At 42.4% G+C, this 22052-nt stretch overlaps 1 protein-coding gene and 1 long non-coding RNA gene across 3 annotated transcripts in view; one reads left to right on the plus strand and one right to left on the minus strand.

The window, feature by feature from the left end:
• Nucleotides 1-3484, plus strand: part of FAM19A1 (family with sequence similarity 19 member A1, C-C motif chemokine like) — a 230280-nt gene extending 226796 nt beyond the window's left edge. For both annotated transcript variants that reach the window (XM_026857806.1, XM_026857807.1), the window contains exon 5: nt 2979-3484. In XM_026857806.1, the coding sequence (XP_026713607.1) occupies nt 2979-2996 (18 nt within the window). In that variant the 3' untranslated portion in view covers nt 2997-3484. The remainder of the gene's footprint in view (nt 1-2978) is intronic.
• Nucleotides 3435-6910, minus strand: LOC113485013. Its single transcript, XR_003399336.1, has 2 exons — nt 3526-6910; nt 3435-3495 (listed from the first exon to the last, which is right to left on the minus strand). It is a non-coding gene; the product is annotated as an uncharacterized LOC113485013 (long non-coding RNA).
• Nucleotides 6911-22052: the final 15142 nt, after the last annotated feature.

Genomic DNA, 22052 nt, shown 5'->3' on the forward strand with positions numbered 1-22052 from the left:
TCACCCACAGGAGTTATTTTAATTAGCTTGTGAGGGAAGTACCTTATGGTGCTGCTTCCAGTAGTATTTTGCTTTGTTGCTTTAAAATATCATTACCGAACCCAATTGACAAAGGCAACATGACATGATCTGTTTAGCAACTGTTCCTTGCATTTTCTAAGCAAAAATTATACTTCGTAATCGCCGAAACTTTGCTTGAATCTGTACTGCGTGTCAAGTCTAGCAACATAAATAAAAAACAACAGAAGTAATCAGATTCTGAAACAGGAATTTTCTTTTCCTTTGTTTTGTCATTTCAGATGGCATCAGAGAAAGATGTTAACACTATAATCTGTATTGACCCCAGTCCAGGCTGCAAAATTGGGCCATGTGTGTCTAATTTCTGTAGTTAACCATGTTAAGAAAGCAGAAGAAACAAGACAAATCAGTCAACTTCCTAAATATATCTGTGGTGATTCGCCAAAAAGGTAGAGCAAGTCACCACAGGCTGTAAACTGTTTTAATGAAGGCTTTTCCTTACACTAAATACATTTACGTTAGGCAGCTGCTATCCTGACGAGGAAAACATTTGCATCTATGTTTCCCAGGATTAAAATACCTGTTAGTATTCTTCAAGGCCCTATAAGCATATGTGTGTGTGTATATATATATATATATATATATATATATACACATACATGTATATACACAATAGATTTAATTTTACAGTGTAGTGTGTTATTTCATGGTTGGTTCTCAGATGTGATTAACACTAATTAGTGGCAGAAGAAGGTGGACAACAGATCCAGTGAAGGCTTTGCTCCATTCCTTCCTTTTCATGCATTTTATTCCTGTGTTTAGTCCTTTAGCATAGCTCGCTAATTAAGTTGTTAAAGCCAAAGATATAAAGCTCACAGCCTCTCTAAATCGATTTGTTTGCTATTGATGGTCAGAGCAAGTGACAAACACTGGAAAGAAATCATTTTGTGATTCAATTTTTGGAGCCATTTCAGTGATTTTTTAAATCCCTATTCACTCCCTTTTTTTTTTCTTTTTTTCTTTTTTTCTTTTTTTTTTTTTTTCTTGAAGAACATAAGTTTCAATGCTTTCCTTACAAATGTGTGGCTCTTGGAGCTGTACTAGGACCCGGCTGGAGCTCACACCACGGTGTTTCAGCAGAGCAAGCGGCACCAGGGGAAATGCAAGAGCACTGTCTCAGTCTGGATGCTGGGACATGGTGCCCACAAGGGCCCATAAAAGCCTGTAGGAGCCAGAGCTGCTGAAAACCATGAAAACATGGCTCTTCGTGTCCCTCAATGTTTTGTCACTTCCCACCTGAGTGAGGGAGCCACTCACATGCTCTTGATATTGGATTGATCTCTACATACCACTTTCTGTGCACAGCTTTGCTTTCTGCCAGGGCTCATGTGCACACTGCACTCCAAAATACCCTTTTTTGTGTAATCCTCACTAATAACACCTGGCATTCATGTACTAGCCCTCAATATACTGCAACAAGCTCTTTTTCTGCTGATACTGTGAAGGATGGAAATAAAAGCGTTGAGCACTTGAGGACTGGCAGAGAGGCTCAGCTTGGAGCATCTCTCCAGCTTCGCAGCCTGAGCCCTCCATTACAGCCCACCCATCCCCCAGTTTACAGAGTAATACTTGGTTTACCATACATTTTTCCACCAGGGAAATGCAGGCCATTTTACGGTGCCCCGAGGGACCTGAGCATCACATTTCTTAGCAGCCACTGCTCATCTCATGCTGCAGTAAATAGAACCTGAGGTGCCCATGGCCCCTTGGAACTGTGGCCCCTTGTCATTCCTTGCTCCTACATCAACCACAGAAATTTTTAGGCAGTGTACACACAAGGAAGGGATATATTCATCCCCAAGAGATAAAACCCAGTAGCGTCACTTGTCAGTGGCAAACCAGGAGAGGAGAAAATGGGAACTGGGGAAAGGAAGGAAATGGTAGAGAGTTTTATTTTCTTTTTTTTTAAGCTGTCCAACTAAATTAATATGTCAGATAATTTCCAGATTAATCTTTTCTTTAGTGCAGTGAAGAAACCCCTCTATTTTTGTGATAACAATCTCTGTAATTAAGAGGTCGGTTCAAAGCAGTAGAGCAGAAGATAGTAAATATCTCTTGCTACAAGACTTACTGCTGCATTTCATCATATCACTGAGTGCTTAGCTAATAATTTGTAGCCCTTATTTAATGCCTGAGCCTGCTCATATTCAAGTCTATTTGAGTTCCATTGCTAACCTAGTCGTCTAGCAAATGCCTTGTGCCATTTCTTTGTGTGTATCAGTGCAGGAAAGAAACAAAAACCTCTCCTCAAGAGAGCTATTCTTGCTTCTGGTCAGTTGTTCTTATTTCAGCATCCTAAAAAAACCTCTGGGCGGTGGTGTTTCCTCTTCAAGCTATTAGTGTGCTCACTCAGATCAATTGTGGTGTTAGTCATCAAGAGTGATGGTTTTACGGTCTGTTGCAGGCCATGTTATCTCACCCAAGGTGAGTAGATGAAGCCAGTCAGACTTTCCAGTCTATTTTATAGCTAGTCAAACCTATCCTGCCCCTCTTTGGGTAAAAGTGGGTTGGTGGAGGTCCAAATGAACCTGAAAAATGGATCCATCTGCATGTCCTTGTCTGGTAGAAGCTACTAGCGTCACTCTGAGCAGGGCAGGGTGGAAGGCTGGGCTGAGCATGGCCCCATGCCCAAAGCTGTCCTGGCACCTCCTCCGCCACCAGCCAGGTGACAGATGCACACCTCCCACGGCACGGGCGGGAGGTCGCGCAGGGTCTGCGTCCTGCACATCCTTAAATCCCTGCAGCCCCAAGAGAAAAGAACACACACACACCCCCCCCAGAATATTGCAACTGAAACTCAGCTATATCACAAGCAGGGCAAAGTGCCACGAAGCCTGGGTCTTTCTTTCCTCCCATAACATATTTTATATAACGGACTCTTTCGCACTTTCTTACTGCAGATCCACCCGAGGACCTAACAGAGCGCCGTCTGCATGGAGACAGTGAAAGCCCTGCTGATTTATGAGGACAAAGTATTGAAAGTTTAAAACCATCTCAGCATTTACAAGCCAAATGGATTTCTTATTTGCACTTTGACTGTTTACCAGATAACAACAGTGGCTTTACTGTGTGAAAGAAAAGTATTCAGTGGAAATAATGCCCCTGATTTTTGACAACTGAAAATTAAAAAAAAAAAAAAATGAAGAAAATGGTTCCTTTGGTAAAGTTTCCGAGATTGCGAAGTACAAACAACAGTCTAAGTTTGGATCTACAATTTACTTTATACCAGTTAAAGTATATATATAGAAATATATATATATTAATATATGATATTTTGAAATAAAAGCCTCATTCTTCAAGAAATTGAATAGTACCACACTTTGCTGCAGCTGCTGTAATTTTTTTTTTTTTTGTAATGGTCTGGAAGATCCCTACCTGTTTCAGAGAGAAATGTGGCAGTGAAGAGGCAAAGCAAACCTGCTGCGGTACTGAAGAGGCAAAGCAAACCTGCTGCGGTACAAGGACGCCTAAGAGCTACACGAATCCTACCGATGCGGCATCTGGAGCTTCCTGTTCCCTTCGGCAGAATTTTGAGGGCATTTGTTGTTCCACTTTGTGTTCTGGAGGCTTTTCCCCTTGTGCAATACTAGCATGCTGGCTTTGCTTCATTAACCATACTTGATTGATATATAACGATGATAATTCTATTCTCTTCCAAGAAAATATTTTTAGAGCTGTTAGATATTCCATGAAGAAGAGATGGACAACTACTGAGTGAAGTACAGTATGTATTAAAAGTTTATTTGGCAGAGTTTGGTAGACTGTGAGCTCCCTTCTTATTAAAGATGTACTGTACGTACAATGTCTTCAGACTTTGTATAGTTCGTAGAGACTGCAGTAAAAACCCAGTAACCAACTCCAAAGCTTTGCATTGTTGGCTCACTAATTCTTTGAAACAACAACAAAGCTATTTCTTTCCAGACCAACATCCAAGAGGGCTGTTACATAAGGTTTGGTTTTTTACGAGCCCATTTGCAATTGGTGAACAAGCATTTCGGCTTAAGCAAATGCCTCTGTGGACATCTTGAATGCTCAGGCATACCTGCACACAAGGGATTGCCTGGCTCTCTGTTCTTATCCCACAGCACACGTGGGAGAGCAACCTAAATTTAAGCTTCCCTCTTTGCAGGCCAGGCTAATCCTCACGGAGTGCATTTGTCACCAGCTAAAAGCATACACGTGAGCAATTCCATGGTACAGCAAACGCACAACAGTTTGTGGTAAGCAAACTGTCTCTGAGCCCTGCTTTCATTTCAGGAATAGTTTGTTTCGGTTTAATTTTAATCTGTGTCTTACGAAGGTGAATTCAGCTGAAATGCGATACTCTTCTCCAAGAATACATCCACAGAGACATTGATCTCACTGCCAGAGGTTTGAATTCACGTTTCTAGCTAAGCTGTTGCTGTTCACCATGCAGCCTGGCCCTTGCATTGCTGAAGAAATATCAGATCTGAGGGCTGAAATGCCCAAGTCTAGTTTACATTCCCAGGCACTTTTGTGAGCAGTCCAATTAATTTCAGGGGGTTTATTCGTGCGGAAAAGTATCTTGCTGTCATGCCTAAGTCTGCGCAATCTACCCTTCAGTACGCCTAATGCTATCAAATCAAAGAGGAATAGGGAATTGTAAAACTTGTTCTATCCAGTCCAGCTTCATTTCTTTAATATTTCTAATTTCCTTTCAGCTTGCTTACCTGTCTCTCACAGGATCCCCTTTGGCCATGCTGATCACTTTTAATCCAATGCAGAGGAAGTGCTGCACTTCCCAACCTCGAGTTGATCGAAATTCTCCCGCTAACATTCTAACTCCTTCAGGGCAATCACTTCAGTCCCTGATGCTTCAAGAGGCAGAAATATGTCACTGTAATTACACTGTATATTAAAGCAGCTACATGACGTGTCATGCCATACTCCATGCTGGCTTTCTGTGCTGGTCCTTGGCGATGCTCACAGTGGAAATGCACATGCTGTTTCCAAGTACTTCTATTATTTCTCCTTCAAAAAGATATGAGAGTGAAAAATGTCCAGGGAAAGAAACTTGGTTTTCTTCCCTGCACAGAAAGATTCAACAGGAGCACGAGCCTCACCGCCGGTTGTAGGTTCTAGCACATGGAGATCAGCCTCACTGGTGATCCAGCTGGACAGGCCATATATTTTCTGGCCAGAGCTACCTGTCTAAACCACAAAAGATACCTGGACCCTGGCCTACATTTTAGATACGATCTGCCATGGCTATGTTCCCTAGTCCCATCATCTCAATTTGGAGAGGACCACTGCCTGCCTGGTTACCCACAGACAGGTATGGTACCAAATTGAGATCGTCAGACTAGCTCCAGGCTCACCTGCCACAAGTAAGGAGAAACTCCTCCAAAATAAATTGTTAGTATTTCTTAATTTTACTAGAACAGAGCTTTAAAAACCCCAGGACCCTCTAAAGCTAGGAAGCCCTTGGCACACTAGGAGATAGACCCTGCCACCAGGAGATAAGTTGATTAAAAGTCAGGATATGTTTTCATCCCTTTACCAGTAGGAACTGAGGCACACAAAACTAAATGGTCACTCAAAAATCACACTGGATGGCTATGGAAAATCAAGCAGAAATTGAACTTTGGTTTCCTTACTCCCAGTTTACTGATACTCTGTAAGATGACACACAGAGAGCAAACTAACCCATGGCCTCTTGTACCTTTTGCCAAAGCTCAAGGTATCAGCACTGAGAGGTATTTACCCCACAGCAGAGTATATGGGAAGGCTCAGACTGTGAGTAGATAACAATGCTTATGCCTGTGTCTATGAAATATGTCTGTAGAGATTGGGAAGTATTAGACTTGCTAAAATATAAGAAGGAAATGTTGTCATTACCACAGCAAAGTTTCCTAGAGATGTTTATGAATTTTTCTTTGCCAGTAGGCAGCCTCAAATATCACCACACCAAATTCAGTAAACATCTGTGTCTCTTTGAAGTTGCTGCAAAACCTGCTCACGAAGTACAGCACTGAGAAATTGCTAGTTTAATTAAAATGTTTTAGAGGGGAATTAAGGCCTTTGCAAAAATAATGACTAGTAAAACATGAAGTCAGATGAAGAGTCGGATGCAGCTAACCTTCATTGTTTCAGTGAACTAAACTGAAAAAAATAATAAAAAAATTCAACCAGCCTGGACTCATAATGATGATGTATTTCAGTGATATGCACAGTAACATGGTGTGTAGTGGGAAGGTGTCAGAGCTGCTTACCTTGGCCGATGGAAACCCAATGGGTTTCAGTGGTGGAGTGGATGGGTCCAACATCCTCATGAGAAAGTGAGAGTCGTGCTGTTCTCTGCACAATGTCAAAAGGTATTTACATCAGCAAAAGAGAAAATTAAAGTTCCTGCTTTCTGGCAGAAGTCTAGACAGAGACGTGTCAGGGAAAAAAGAGAAATACTTGTAAATGCATCGAAGATAAAATTAGCTTTATGTCAGTGTTTCTTCCTCGGATGTGTGAAACCAAGTTATGTAAATTTAAAATGTACAAGTTGGAAAAAATACTAGGAAAAAAAAAAAAAAAAGAGAAAAAAAAAGTAGCTACCATCTGCCTATTGATTCAGAAAATCTAGATTATGTGCTTCTGTCCAAAAATCTCTGGTAATAAAGAGCTTAGTGTGGTATGACTTGATATTGCTTTGAATATGCTACATGCTAAATTTGAAGAGGAAGTCCACCCCTGTGGCCAACAATTACGAACACCATGATGTGTACTCAAGCTTGTCATTACACAGAGAAAGAACTGTGAAAAATTACTGAAGGTGATACAGTCCATGATGAGTGATGCTCTCATCGGCTCTATTGATCGACCATTGACAGAGTTTGCAGATACTTTCAGTGGTGTATTGCTTGTATATTCTCCTGTTATAAAATGATTAGTTCTGTTCCTAACTCTCCTCATTTGCCACTTTTCTGTTTCATTGTGTGGTCCAAGTGTAATTACAGATCATAGAGACGTTGCAGAGGAGATGAACATACCTTGGCTTGGAAAGCACATCCATTTCATCTGAAGGTGGCAATCTTTGTTTCTTCTTCAGGGGCAGGATGAATATTGTGGCCTAAAATGAGCTTCTCTTTTATCAATACCTCAGTCACATCCCAGTAAGCAGGGTTTAGAGCTTGCCTGACAAAGAAATGGGTCATGCTGCTTTGCCTGGTTATTCTATTTTTTGTCAGAGAAAAATAGAAACACATTCCACAAATAATCTCTCAGGTAGACAGGAGGAGATGTGTGTACAGGGCAGTTGGTTTAAGGCTGTCAACACTTTTTCTAGTTCACCGGTTTGAATTCAGATCATAGGCCTGACACATATTTATGGTTTATTCTCTGAAATGCTCACACAGTCAAAACACTCAACTTCACAAATATTTATACTTTATAAAACTATGCTTCTCTAAGGAAAAGAAACTGAATCCTCTGCTCTGCAGGTAGGAAACGCGGCTCATTAAGACTTGAGACCTGTCCAAGGTTATGCTAAAGAAGTGCTGCAGAGCCAGCAGTAGAACTGAGGACTCCTGGATTTTAGGTCATCATTGCAGATGGTTCATCTACAGTTCGTATCAGTGAAGGTTCACCGACAGCAGGTTCTGGCTTTAGCTCAGGTCACAGAGAGCAGAATTAGGGAGCCTGCAGTCAAGTGTGGACAATCGTCTGCAAGCACCAACTGCTCAGAGCTTGGTCACCTCCCTTCAGCTGGTATTTTCAAACCACTGATGCATGGAAGACCACCACTAGAGCTCTACTCCAACATCTGCTATCACAGGGTCACAGTGACACAGTCTTGACCTAGTTTAGTTTCATGGCTCCTTAGCAGAAGCTGCTTCAAGCCTTTCAGATCAGAGCGGAGATGGAAAAAGCCACAGAAATAACTGTGCTTAACCCTGATGGGCTGAGAAACATGTAGCAAAAAGTCCTTCTTTTGGAGGTCACGATTTCTCAGAGATGCCATCTGATAGATAGAATGATTTTCATGTAGAAGTTGACTTTGAGCAGAGAAAGCACACATTCCCCCACACCAGAAAGTGTCTGAACCAGCCAAGAAGCACAAATAATTTGTTCTCAACTGAAAATCATGAGCACCATTGCCAGGGGAGAGCCTACTACCCAGGGTAACTAAGTCATGGGAAGAAAAAAAAAAAAACAAAAAAAAAACCAACAAAACCAAACACTTTTGCTTAAAAATACTAATTTCTGGGCACACTTGGCAGATCTTTGCTAAAACCTTTTGCCACGGTTTGACAGGAACCTCTAATTTCTGAGTGCAGCTCAGAAACATACAGAGATCTCTCCCACATGATGGGCCTGGGTATGACATCTTTTCATCCAACACTCATTGTTGGATTATTTTTGTTTTCCCACCACATAGCAATATGGTCAAATGTGCATGACCAGAAAAAATATACATGTTTGAGCATCAGGTTACTGACCCACTTCCCATTATTTCTCATCTGTTTTTTTTGTCAGACAGCTGTCCTTGATTCCGTTAGAAATGAGGGCTAGAGGCACACCTAGATTTGAAGCAAACTACCCATAACCTAAAATATTACTCAGGGGAATATGCAATTTCTTCCTCCCACCTGCCATTCCTCTTCGTTTCTTATTTCATTTTCATTTCATCTCATCCCATCTCTCACACCATTTAATTAGTTTCATCCATCTCTATTAGTCTTTTATCACCACTACTGCCCCAGACTAGAGAAAAGCAGCTGTGCTGTCACGACCCGGCTCAGGGCCATAGGGTCCATCTCACGTATGCCCTACCGAACAAAACAGATGCTACTGGCATTTGGTTTGCAGCAGAGGAGTTAATTTTCAGCTCCTTGCATTCACTGAACCTGTCCCATTTGTTGCTTCTCCTACAGTCTTGCATACCTTGACCAGAACCGAGAACCTGGCACACTGACTATTGAGGGCTTGCCATTACTTTATGCCTCTACAAGAGGAAAAATTATCACTATTGACTTGATCAGACTTTTCTTAGACTTGAAATAGAGAGTGAGGAACAGACAAAAGTTGCTGTTAAATTCACAGTATGGGATCCAAGCACAGACATGTTAGGTTTTTTCTGGTCTTTTTTTTTTTTTTTTTTTTTTTTTTTTTTTTTTTTTTTTTTTTTTTTTTTTTCCTGGTGCTCTTTCAGTTACATTGCCTTTCTGAAAGACTCTGCTTTCCAGGCTTGTAAAGCCTACACAGTATCTCATGTAAAGTGGTCCAGAGTTTTTACAAATCTGGCAACAAGTCCCTAAATCCCTACTAGTATCTGACAGACACTGATGTAAAGCAGAGAAACAGGAAATGTTACAGGCTGAAGATAATGGTCTCTGTGTCCTTCCTCTGCATCAAACAAATCCTCCCTGAAAATTACTTTGAAACAAAACAGCAACCTTCAAAGCATTCTGCAACGTGAAGAACCTCAATACTGAACTAATGCTGAAAGATCAGCTAAAAATCCTAAAAGACAAAATGCGCTTGGCGCTTGAATTCAAGCCCTTAGTCAAACCTTCCACCAGCTTTTCTTCTGGAATAGTAACTGATGGGTCACCCTGAGACCCATTTAAGTCTTAGTGATGATCGTAAGCAGCAAAGACCTAGCACAAAGGCATCGCTGTCTCTCAGTGGTGCTTCCAGCACTGTCCAGCTTTTCTTTTATCCTGCCAATGGCAAGTTTAGCACTGAGTATCTACTACCAAAGGGTCTGCGCTGGATCCACGGTGAGCAGATTTGTATATCCACCCACTTTCACTGATCCAAGTCTAGCCTGAATTTAGCTGATGGGTATGTGTGATAATGGCACTTATGACTGGCAACATGGTATAACAGTCCAGATAAACCTTTCCTACTGAGGAAGGCATACAACTTCATTATAATTACCTGCTCTCTTACCAGAGTTTGGTGGCATATATGTTCAAAGCTGCTCAAGAGGAACAGTCGGGCTGAGATGCCTTTCCTTAAGCAGCTTGGCTATTTTCCCCCACTCTGTTTGGCCACCAGATTCTCAAAGACATATAAGCTGAGCAGCAGCTGCTAGTGCAACGAAGCAGCATCCTCGCAGTCTGGATGTGTACCTTCAAGAGGCAGCTTCAGTGAATTTGGCTTCATTTTCCTCTGACCTTGACTTCCAAGAACTGATGGGCTCAAAACAGCACAAACAGTGACTAAACAGAAAAGATGGTGGAAAATCACAGTAGTTCTAGTTGGTATGCCCTTGCAGTGTTTTTGCCTGAGCTGTCCATGGGAGAAGGGGAAGACTTGGAAAGGCAAAAGCAGGGGGGAAATTCTGGCACCCAAATCCCTACAAGCCTACAGTGGCCTTTTCTGCCAGACTGTTCTGAGCTGTGATTATTATACGAATATCATGTTCTCTGTTAGCTTTTCTACTCTCTCAGCAGCTGATTTCTAAATATTATTATAGCCTATCTCCTTTTCAGTCCATCTACATCCTGCCTTTGTCCTAAGCAGAGAAAATTATATTGTGCTTACACAAAAGCCTATTATTTTACTTGACATACAAAAACAAGACAGATGATAAGAGCCTGTTGGTCTTACTCAGCAAAGCTAATCTCATCACTTGTTTCACTGTGGGTTTATAAACAGTATTCAAACTTACCCCCATCACTGACACACCTTTTTTATATCCCATCTTTCTTTTTAATGCCAGACAGCGATGATTTGTTTACAGCTCTAGCTCCTGTAAACCATTTCTAATTCTCTGATTTGAACAGAACAGAATGGAGATTTCAAAACGGTGAGCCCAATCCTACCATTATTCCCGATAGATATTGTGTCCATATAACCTACAGCTTCCACCTTGCAACACGCTTTCCAGCAGCATCTTGTTGCAGTCAGCACCATCCCTGGGCAATAGAAACGAAACAGCCAGCTCTGAATTGATAGTCCAGACATTCACATATTTTACAAATTAAAATACACATTAGATGGTTTAATAATTAGTGCAAGTCTTTGTTCTTTAGTAGCTGACCTCAACAGAGGGTACAGCAAAATTTCACAGTGCCCATCAGGGTTAGCAGAAAGAAAGACAGGAGCAAAACGCAAAAGTTTCCTCCATGCACAGATTTACCTGCTGCCTAGAAAGGTTCTCCAGACTGAAGTTACTGAATTCACCCCAGAGGACTGAATAGTAAGGGTCAACACGTGTTTTCTGCCAAAGTACATCAGTTTCCCTCATATGTAGATTTGACCCACAATATTTGCTGGTTCATAATGTAGTTTTGCAGGCCCATAAGTTAAAATGTTGTCTTTTTTTTTTTTTGTCTCTTTTTTTTTTTTTCCCCGATAATTATTCATATTGTGGCTTTCAGGACTGCTTGTTACATATGACCTATGAGACCTTGGAGTTCCTGACAGTCCTCAAAAGCTCTAAAAACTGCCACAGTGGCTTTTCTCCACAATAACATCTCAACTGTGAATCTAGCAGCAACCTACAAAAAATACTTACGATAGGATCACAGTACATCCCTTTCTCCACCAAGGACTAAAGGTGTGAAGGAAAATAAGGATGATGGGATTTCTTATAGTCAGTACGGTCCAAGATCTGGGTGCAAAATAAGGAAAAGCAGCCCCAAACTTAAAAAATAGTTTAATACATATTGTCATTGATTTCTAGTCCATGTCCTCCCTCCTTAATATATTCCACACATCTACCTAGATCCTAGAGTTAACTCCACCTTGAAGCACCTCCTGTAGCTATACAACACTTGCAAAGGAGCCCCAAAATCCAACCACACCACATGAACCGAGTGTAGACCTAGTCAGTGTGTTGCTGTCTCCAGTTTCCATTTCAACTGTTGCCCTCGCACTCCCAACAGAATTTGACCCGAATAGCTATGGGAGAGTTGTTCTCAACAAATTGCTGTGAGTCATGAAAGTCATCTCATGCCTGAATAGTCGAGGCACTCATCTCCACCAACAGCCAGTTGCTTTCTGTAGTCCTCATTAACCCACAGAAGCCCTGTTTAAGCTGATCTAATTAGTCCCTTGCAATCAAAGGCAGTGGTTTGGGTAAAAGAATTGAAAATTGGGAGCTCACAACATGTAAAGTTCTTGATCAGGATTTTTTTTTCTTCAAATCAAACCCAAAGTTTGCACAATGAGGTTTTCTGGGAAGATATGGTCTATTACTTAGGAAAACCAGTTGTTCATCACCATCCTTCTCAGATACTTTTTCACAGACACCTAGAATCAGGATTTCTGATCACATACAAGCCTAGCATTAAGTTAAATGAAAATTGAAGAACTGACCTGAAAGCAAAGATTACCAGCCTTAACTTTCAATTTATCGGAACCTTGCCATGATTTAAACACAGTCTGCTCTGCTGAAATACAGCCAGTTTCTACCAGCAGCTCTCGATTTTCTTCACTGCTCCACAATGCACAGGCTAAACTAAGTGTAAAACAGTACCTATGCAAAATACCCTGCACACCTCAGTGGAGACTTCCCTCACCAGTTAGCACTAAGATGCCCTGAGACACAGGTAAGGCCATCAAACGTAACCCAACATCCACCAGTGTGACTGTTATCAGCTGTTCTGGTTCAAGTTTATGCAGTATAGAGGCAAAACAGACTCAAAGCAGGAGCAAGTTGATATTAAAACCAGTGTTGGGACAGCAGAAGAGCCACATCTCACAGATGACATATACAGAACGAGTATATACAATGGCTATACTGATCACTTCCTTAGGTTTTAGAGAAATGAGCGACTTTAGCTTTACAGACTTCATGGTTGCTTGATCTCACTACAGTAAACAGCTCCATATTTTTCCTTTTCATGTTTTATCCTGAAGCAACAGAGCATTACATTAATTGACTTGTCTTATTAATTCAATAAGCTGCTTCCAAGATGAAATGCTTAGCTATGCTTACTTGTTTTTGGCACTTTTTTGGTTGTTGGAAGAAAAGCTTTAAGGCTCGAATTGCTCTGATGTTTTCTACAGTTCACTGAATAATTTTATGCACTACTGAAGATTTGCCACATTTGGAATTACTGCAAACTGCTACTTTTTCATCATATTATAATTTAATTCACACTTTTAGTATGATAAGAAAACATTTAACAGTTTGCATATTAGAGAAGTGTATTTGTTCTGCCATAAAGTTCTGGTTAAGAATTCATTATAGGTCACTCCTTTCTAGGATTTATAATTTGGACATATGATGCATTTAGAAGATTAAAGACGACGTAGAAGCCACCCCATTCAGATGTATTATATGCAAGCAAATTTGGGGAGAAAAAATTGTCCTTGCTCTAAATATATAGCAAAAATAATTTACTGTGAACGTGAATAAGACTGAGACTTTTTTACTTTTTCAGCAAATGAGGCGAACATATTTTAAACTTTAAGAAACTTGAATCCCAATAAAGATACCTAACATTCCTTAAGTGGAAATGCTCATGTAACTATGTGGATTCTTAGATTTCAGCTTCTTTGGGAAAACTCTGGGTGTGCCTTTCAAGTGGTGAAAAAGCTGACTTTCTTGTCTGTGAAGTGGGTGAAAATGAAATTTCCTTTTTTCATGGAGTTTGTTCTTTTTCAATAAGACTGGCCAGGGGGTGTCAACGTTCTTACCTTTGAAAACCCTTCTTCCATCTATTGCCCAACTCCAGGCTGTGCCCACGCGGTCTGTTTTGAAGCAAGGTAGAGCATGGTTGTGCCTGCTCAGCACATGGCATGCACCTTGGGGTGATACAAGCATCATTTATCTTGTTAATGTCACCCTTCAGCAGCCATCGCTGGTGTCCCTCAACATCTCCGTGTCCCTTGGAGAGTCCTGTCACCCTCTGAGCTGTTGCCCTAGAGGTAAAACTCTCCATTTTATTTCTTTGGACTTGGAGTGGAAGCTCACGATGAAGCCTCTAAGGTGAGGTCTCTGCAGGGTAACTGTGAATACTCTCCCTCTGCCTTCATGCTGCAAGGGGCTGTGGGCACCTCCAGCCTCTCTAATGAGGAAAGTGGGTGAGTGAGCCCTCATCAGTGACTGCTTCTCAACTTGTAGGTAGTACAGCTCCCTAAATCTGTACTCCACTGTATGACACTCAGCAGAGCTCCTGGAAACAGTGCTGCATTTAGCTGCTTCGGCGTGATGCCCAGGCTGGACTACTGCAGGGAGCAAGGGCTGAACACAGAGTGAAAACCAGAACGCCACAAAAAGGACTCAGTCCCTGGAGAACCAGGTCAGTTGTTCCTGCTCCTAGGGGGTGGGAAGGCATGTCTGCAAAAACTGTCCTTCACACACTTCCTCTGCAGGGAGAAAAATGTTGTCCCTTAGCAATAAATACGGCAGCTTTGTGCTCAGAGGTAGTGACCACCACCAGCCCTGGTACGGGTTGGTGCAGTGCTGACAAAACCTCTCACCACAGCGCCAGTTACAACCACTGCTGTAGCAAAAGCACGCTGGTAATCACAAGGCTTTGAGTCAAAATAAAGACTTTGCCTGCAGTGAGGTCCTATTTTTAAATGAAGGTTATTGATCAGATTTCTGGCCTTAAGAAAAGAAATCAAAGCTTAATTTATGCTCAGAGTGACCTGTAGGTGTTTGCACAACAATTAATACCCACAGTTATGGTAATGCAGCTGGACACATGGCAATAGATCTTTTCCCTGAAACGTTTTACCCTTACATCCACTACCTCTAACTCTTCATTATGTGTCCCCATACTCTTAGCATTTCAAAATTATCATACTAAGCAAAACTCAATGCACTATTTAAATGAATAAGGAACATCTGGTAAGCTGAGACTGTTGGACTCCATGGACAGATAAAGTTGTAGCACTTTTCCTCTGTATATGGAAATGCGTTGTAAATTAGATCTACAAATTGTCTGAAAAGGCACAGGTCAGAAAAGAGGTGGAGAAATGCCATCATTTGTCCCAAGGTCAAATTCCATGCAGCTTAGCTTATAGTCAGTGCATTTTCATACATTCAGCCACAAAGCATTGTGGAGTTTGCTCATTATTTTGTATTTTAATGGTTTCCTAAAGGTGTTTGTAACATCATATTTTGGCCTTCACAAAATGTGTGCCAAATATACTATAAAACTGACAAATCTTGTGAGTATGAAAATATTTCTCTCCCAATCCCCTTTTTTTAAATTTTTTTTCTTTTCTTTCATTTGCTTTAAAGAAATGTGGGTAATACTGAAATCTCAACCTGGTGCTGCCCAAGACTGAACCACTGCCTACTGATCTATCTTAGTTAAAAAAAGAACAAGTTGTGCAGTAGGCCATCTGCTGTGAAACATGAATGTCTTGTAACAGCAATGAGCCGAGAGCCATGAGCTACTCAGCCTGAGGGAGAGGATGTTTCAGCAGGGTGAGCAGCAAGGAAAGCCTCAAAGAAATGGGTGCTGTTCCCTTTCAGCTCCAGCTGCCGCAGTGTTGAAGACGAGCTCTCCTCAGCCTGCTCAATTCCTGCCCGGTCTGACAACTCCTGCTGCATCACCTGGTCACCTTTGCTTTCATGCGGAGTGATTGAACCCCTGGGAAGATAAGTTACTACTCAGTGATACTCTGTGGCCAAGCATCCTCCATATCCCACTGTGCCAGCAGATGATGTTGCAATACCTGGAGGTTATCACCACCTCCCTGCCACAGATGTTCTGGCTCCCTGACGTGCTGGCATTCCTCTGGCACTATTTGTCTGACACAGATCAGGGAGTACTCATATGTTGGTAGACCTGAGGTCCTTGCAGAAAGCGAGGAGAGAGCACTACAAGCTGGTGGGACTGTAATGTTTTGCAGACCAGAGCTACATCTGGAAAGCAGCGATGCCATAGATGTGCCAGTCAGCACTCATACCCATCCTACTGCTGCTATTCCTATCGCACATGAGACCATGTGTTTGTAGACCATGCATGCACATTTGGCATCACACAGGGCAAAAGGCATCTGGGAGAGTGCAGCCTACAACTTTGCAAGAAAATTTACCACCATTTTCTGCCACATCTCCAGAACACCGCTTATTCCATGTACCTCTGTACATCAGGAAATCACTCTGGCACATCTTACAGCCACAACCCAAATGTCAAATGGGATTAATATGAACAGGTAGGACATTTCAAACTGTTTACTCTGGAGCAGAACTAACAAAAGAAGACAGGCAGCTTTCAACACAAGGTAGGATTATCTCGGGTCACAACTACTACAGATAAGTAGTATCATTTCAAAACCCCAAAGGGAAAATTTAAGGAAACGTCTTCCACAAAAATCCCTGCTGTCATTACCATTTCAAGAACAAGCAGCAGGAACATGACACCTTTGTCTTGTTGGTGAAATAATGGTGCTAAGTATATGGGAAGGTTGAGTGCTAATTGTTTATTTGGTGATCAGTGATATTCCTAGGTGGATACAAAGAAGGAGGTTGAAAGGGGATAAACGATCTCTGGCTTTCTTCTTTCAAGAAATCATTTAAACAGAGGCATGAATAAAAGGAGTAGCAAGACTGAATCTGCAGATGGCTTCAGTGTCAGGGAACATTTATCTGAAAGCCAATAAAAATGTGACAGTCTACTGTTTTCCCAGACCATTTAACTTCATCTTGATGACTGTTTTGAGATAAGACAGTAATCGATGTAGAAGGGCCCACCTCCTTTTTAGCACAGCAGTGGGCACCGGGAGAGCAGCGCTGCCGTTATGGCACACACTCTCCCGCAGCTGCCTGCTGGGTGCTCCTGGTCCCCCGGTCCCCCTCCACCTGCCGTGCAGTTCTCCCAGGCAGTAACACCCAGCAGTTCTGCTGCATCATCCATCCGACTGCCCCAGCCTCTTCCCTCCCACTGTCCCCATTATCCGCAGGTGGCTCAGCAATTTGGATGATCCCTTCCTGGACCTCCTGGTGCCATCCATCCCCACAGCCCCACAGTAGCAGGAGCCAGCACCTCTCTGTCCACTGTGCAAGGAAATCTCATTAAAAATCAGCCTCCTACTCATTCACCAGGTGCCCCAAGGCCTAATTTTGAACATGATGAACAGCTCCACATTGGCTGCATGTCCCGGTCTAACAATTTGGTAACCCATGGCCACATTCCGCTCAGTCATCTTTTCTCCAACTGAGAGCTCTCCGCCCAGACTCAAGTTTTGCTGCTCTGTTTGGGGACATACGTCTTAAGCCACCAGCCCAAAACTCATCTAAGGATAATCCTTGGCTTTGTGACCACAGATTTCTCAGCTCCTACCCCATCTCAGGAGACCCTTTACCTCCCTGAAGAAGATGCAGCCCTGAAGCCTCTTTTACCTACCCAACATGCAGATCTGTGACATGAATCAACAAAGTTTCCATCCCTTTCAGCAGGGCTCAATGCAGCTGAGGAGAAAGGAGAGCAAAGATGCCCCATATCTGGACAAAACACATCTTCTGGCTCAGGAATTTCTGACACTCGTTTTGTACCAGATGAGGGCTACAACGGATGGTGGAGAATCACTCTGGCAGTTCCCTTATATGAGATTATCTGACATAGCTGATATTAATCAATGCCCAAGGGCAAAGTGACTGGTACTAACCTAAATACCCTCTCAATACCATGAAAAATAAGCCCATCCTTTGTATATTCCTAGGACAAGGTAATAAAGCTAGAAACACAGTGCTTAAAAACCTGCATTTGTCAGACTGATCCTGTTTAATTAAACAGGAAATTGCAGGGCAACTAAATCAATCTTTACAAAGAAAAGCTGTTTCTCTGTTTACAGAAGAGAAACTTGTGGTGATTTATCTTAAAGAATGTAATTGCCTAATGATTAATAGTGACCAGAGACAGTCAGAGGGAGGAAATGAGGAACAGAAGTGACTCCTCTTGGTGAGCGTTTGAAGCATGGCAGAGCTACATGCCCCTGCCACAGTAAGTATTAAACAAGCAAAATTTCCTGGTTTATCCTATGGAATTGCTGCTGTTCTTCTAGCTTCTTCTTTTGATACAGAAGTTACCACCATTGGAGAAACCCAGATACACTGGTAGATCATATAGATTTGTGTCCAGATATACATTTGGTCTTTTTCTTTCTGCTCATTATAATACAAAGTCAGATTTTCACCTTCACAGGTCTCTCCTGGGCCCACTGCCTTTTTTAATGCAGGCCTGTAAAAAAAATAGGTGTCGTCTGCCTGGACTTGAGACTTATTTTTCTTTGCCTGAGTTTAGAGCAGAATTGGAGCTGCTGCAACACATGGTTGTCACCGATGAAAGTATTGACATGGTAATGATTTAGTAAAAATAATCTAGATTTATTAATAACTAACAATTTGTCAATACAAAATAACTCAGAAAGAAAAGCGACTTGTTCAGATTCTAAAATGACAAGATTCACTCTAACTTACTTAACGGTACCTTAATTTATACATGCGCATACACAAACCAGACATATACGTACAGAAACAAAGGTATTTGGATTCATTAAAATGAACACAAAAGGGACAAACACACACACAGGCACAAGGGCAAGGGTATGTACACACACACACACACACACCAATAAACAGGGAAAGAACAGGTGAAATAGAAGCTAGCTCAAAGAAAATTTCCCTCTCGAGTTTAGAGCAAATACTCACAATGCCTTGTCATTCCTCAACAGGTGATAACTGAGACTCGAGCGGGGGGACTTCACCCTGGCCCTCCATCGGGAGCAGATGGCACCTTAAGGGGTTTGGTACCCGAGAGGCTCCCAGCTCAGGGGAGATGCTGGTCACAGGCCCGCAGCGATCCAGAAGAGCTCAAAGGGTCTCTCTGGTGGTCGCAGTTTATAGGGTCCAAGATAATTGGCTTGTGTCAAATACTGTCTGGTGCCTTCTGGCAGTTGCACAAGAATTCGAATAACATGCAACCCTGTTACTGTTCCATCTGACCAGATCCCAGGCACAGGTGTGCCAGGCCATCAGGAGATGATGGGCCATGATAATCCTTTTTGAGCAATCAGAGCGGGGCAGGAGCCGGGCTCGTTAATGTTATCAGTCCTTATCTCCACAGGTTGGTGTATGGCTCGGGGGAACGTGGATGGAATCACATCTAGCACCAAGCAGCCCAACAAGGAGGGCAGGGAGGGATAAGAATTGCACCACCACGATGGTGAGCACATACAGCACTCAAAAGCAGAATAGATCTAACGTGCTGGTCTTCAGGCAAACCTTCTTCTGTCTGTAGGCAACCTACAGCTGTCTACAGGCCACCTACAGCTGCCTATGCTGTGGCAGTGCTCCAGGGACTGAAACACACAGATGCACGCATACACACACCTCTGTATATGCATAATGGTGCCAGATAGCCTTAAATCTGGATATATTTTCTTTATCATAGAGACACTATGAAGAAGCCAGAAACAGTTCTTACTGTTCCTAAAACCAGATAGGAATTAATACTTGAGGGACACTTGTCCTTCAGATAAATCTATCATCTTGCTTAAAAGCACAGCCTGTGCTTTTCATAACACAATCAGGGTCTTCTTGCAGCCATTCATCTCAGGATATCCTCAAAAATATAGATCACTGGTGACAGGATAGACAAATGAGCGTTCAGGGTTATTTTTTCATTATATTTATTTACTTGTGTGCTCAAGTATTCCAGCCTGACAAAAGCAGTGTGAGCAGACAATGGGATGATTTGATTGTCCAGAGAGCAGCTAGTTCATGGATAGTTTCTAATAAAACTACTTTATTATACTGCTAACACAGCACAACTTGCAATTTTAGGGCTCCTCACTATCTCACAAGGTCTCTTTATAAACTGCCATTCAGTCCTGTCATTGTCTATCAGGTCTGTGGTTTCCAGGAATGACTGCCAGATGATATGACTGCTTCCATTAAAAATAAGGGTTACTTACAGAGTTCAAGTCATAGATCTGGGGCCCTTCCCTGTCTCAGACGTGTCTAGACCATGTCAACAAGAGCCAGTGTTCGACCTGAGTGTCCAGTTGGCACCGTGATGTTTGAGGTGCCCAGGACTCAGCCCATTTTAGGAGTATGCTGGTTTGAGGTGAGCATCTGGCACTTACCTGCCCAGTTTGAGGAACAGGAGTTGGACCTGCTTTGTGCTGTATCTCTGACATGGTTAGGTCTCCCCCAGGAAGCACGTCCTGAGACTGTCCCACCACGACAGGTTGAACATATGGCTGGTTTCCTGAGGTGCTGTTGTTGGCCTCCATCTTTCTGTTGAAGCTGAGCTGTGGTGCAATGAGGAACACATGATAAGAAGCATAACCATGCAAGATGCAGACTTTGTAAGATGAAGTGACTTTACAGGAAGTCTTGAAATATCCCTGCATATTTTCAGGAAAAACATACTTCCCAGGAGCTGAGAAGAGAGCCTGGAGGTCACTTCCTCCCTAGGTTGAACAGTCAGGCTTCACCTTGCCTGTTTGCTTTTCCTGACCCCATTGATTTTCTGTCTTAACTCCCCAGTGTCCCAGCAGAAGAGTGAGCAGGTGGTCTCCCATCCCCTTTTCTGCAAGCTGACACAGAAAACAGTGAGCTTTGTGTCTATATGATAGCTAAAGGAGCACCACAGTAGAATGAAGAGTCCTAAATACTTGTGCAGTTGCATCCTTGGCAGTTGCATCCCAGTTCTGAATCCTGTGCCTTGACTGCAGGACACCTGTGATAAAGGCAGGAACTGAACCCAGATTAACTGCATCCCAGTGCAGGACTTCAACCGCTAAGTACCGCTTTTCCATTCCAAAGCATGTCCACTCACAACTTTCCAAAAGATAAATTAGATTTGCTGTTCACTGCTGACCACTGGTGGGGCTTAGAAATGTGGATTTCTCACACAGACGATAACAGATACCACAACTGCAAAGCCCTGGTAGGACAGTAAGACATACCCCTGCCTGCAGGATTGCATTTGACCATTTATCAAAGTAATACCCTTGAATTTAAATAGGATGTTGCCAGTACCTTCCATGGGGAAGGCAAAAGGAGGCATCGATGACTTGTCAGAGGAGCAGCACACCCCTGGCTGCTGAGCACATAGTAGAGCTTTCCAAACAGCACTGGGAAGAGGGCTCTGTTCAACTGTATGCATATAATTCAGACTAAAATCACACAGCTACTCTTTGTAGGACCAACCAAAAGACTTCAGAGTTTGACAAGCAGTGATTCAACGTGAGAGCGTCTGTCAAGGTCAGTAACAGCGTCCTCTGCAGCCAAATACAGAAATCCCATCGCAGCCAAGCACAGAAGTGCCATCGATGATATCCCCCTCTCCTCATCAAGTGGATTAACAGATGGAAACAATTTCTATTCACTTGGAACCAGTAGAGGTGAGGATAAGACAGAAACCTTTTAATGAGCTGTAGGTTTTGATTGCTTATGAGAAAATACAGGCAGAGGTCTCACAAATCTGTTAGAAAACCCTGACTAGTGAAACATAATTTAAGCAAATGAGGAATGTTTATTAGTGCTCTAAGCTGGTTTGCACTGAGATGAAAGTTTGAAAGACTAATAATGGCTCTGAAGGAGGTGTCCTAAACTTGGCCAGCATGTAAGAGCACTAGTATTGTGGTTTCACTACTTTGCTGTCATAGCTGAACCAAAGCAACGTCCTGCTCATTTTTTCAGCTCGGTCATGTTTCATCTGCACCTTCAGTAGGTCAGTTCTGATCCCGAGAGTTAATGCTCTCTCCCTAGGAAAGTGCTTTGCTAGCATTTCAGTCCCTTAAGTGAAAGCACAGGTTATTCTCTCAGCTACACATTTTTTTTCCCCATTTCCTTTAAATGACTCAAGGAAAATCTGCTCCCAGTCTGCTGCAGAGAGGAATCCATCTGGTTTTGACCCATAACCTTTTTGTGCTTTACTGACCTAAAAGGCTGCTGCCTATGAGACAGACTCACATTTTGAAGCATTTATCTCCATAATTTAAGGATGGTCATAAAACATTGTCCAAGCATATCCACTCTCTTTTCCCATAGATCATTTACTGATTATTTATAGGCAGCACCCTAGCTACCTGTT

The sequence above is a fragment of the Athene cunicularia genome, assembly GCF_003259725.1.
Source record: "Athene cunicularia isolate RWA chromosome 12 unlocalized genomic scaffold, athCun1 chr12_part1, whole genome shotgun sequence".
Classification (NCBI taxonomy): domain Eukaryota; kingdom Metazoa; phylum Chordata; class Aves; order Strigiformes; family Strigidae; genus Athene; species Athene cunicularia.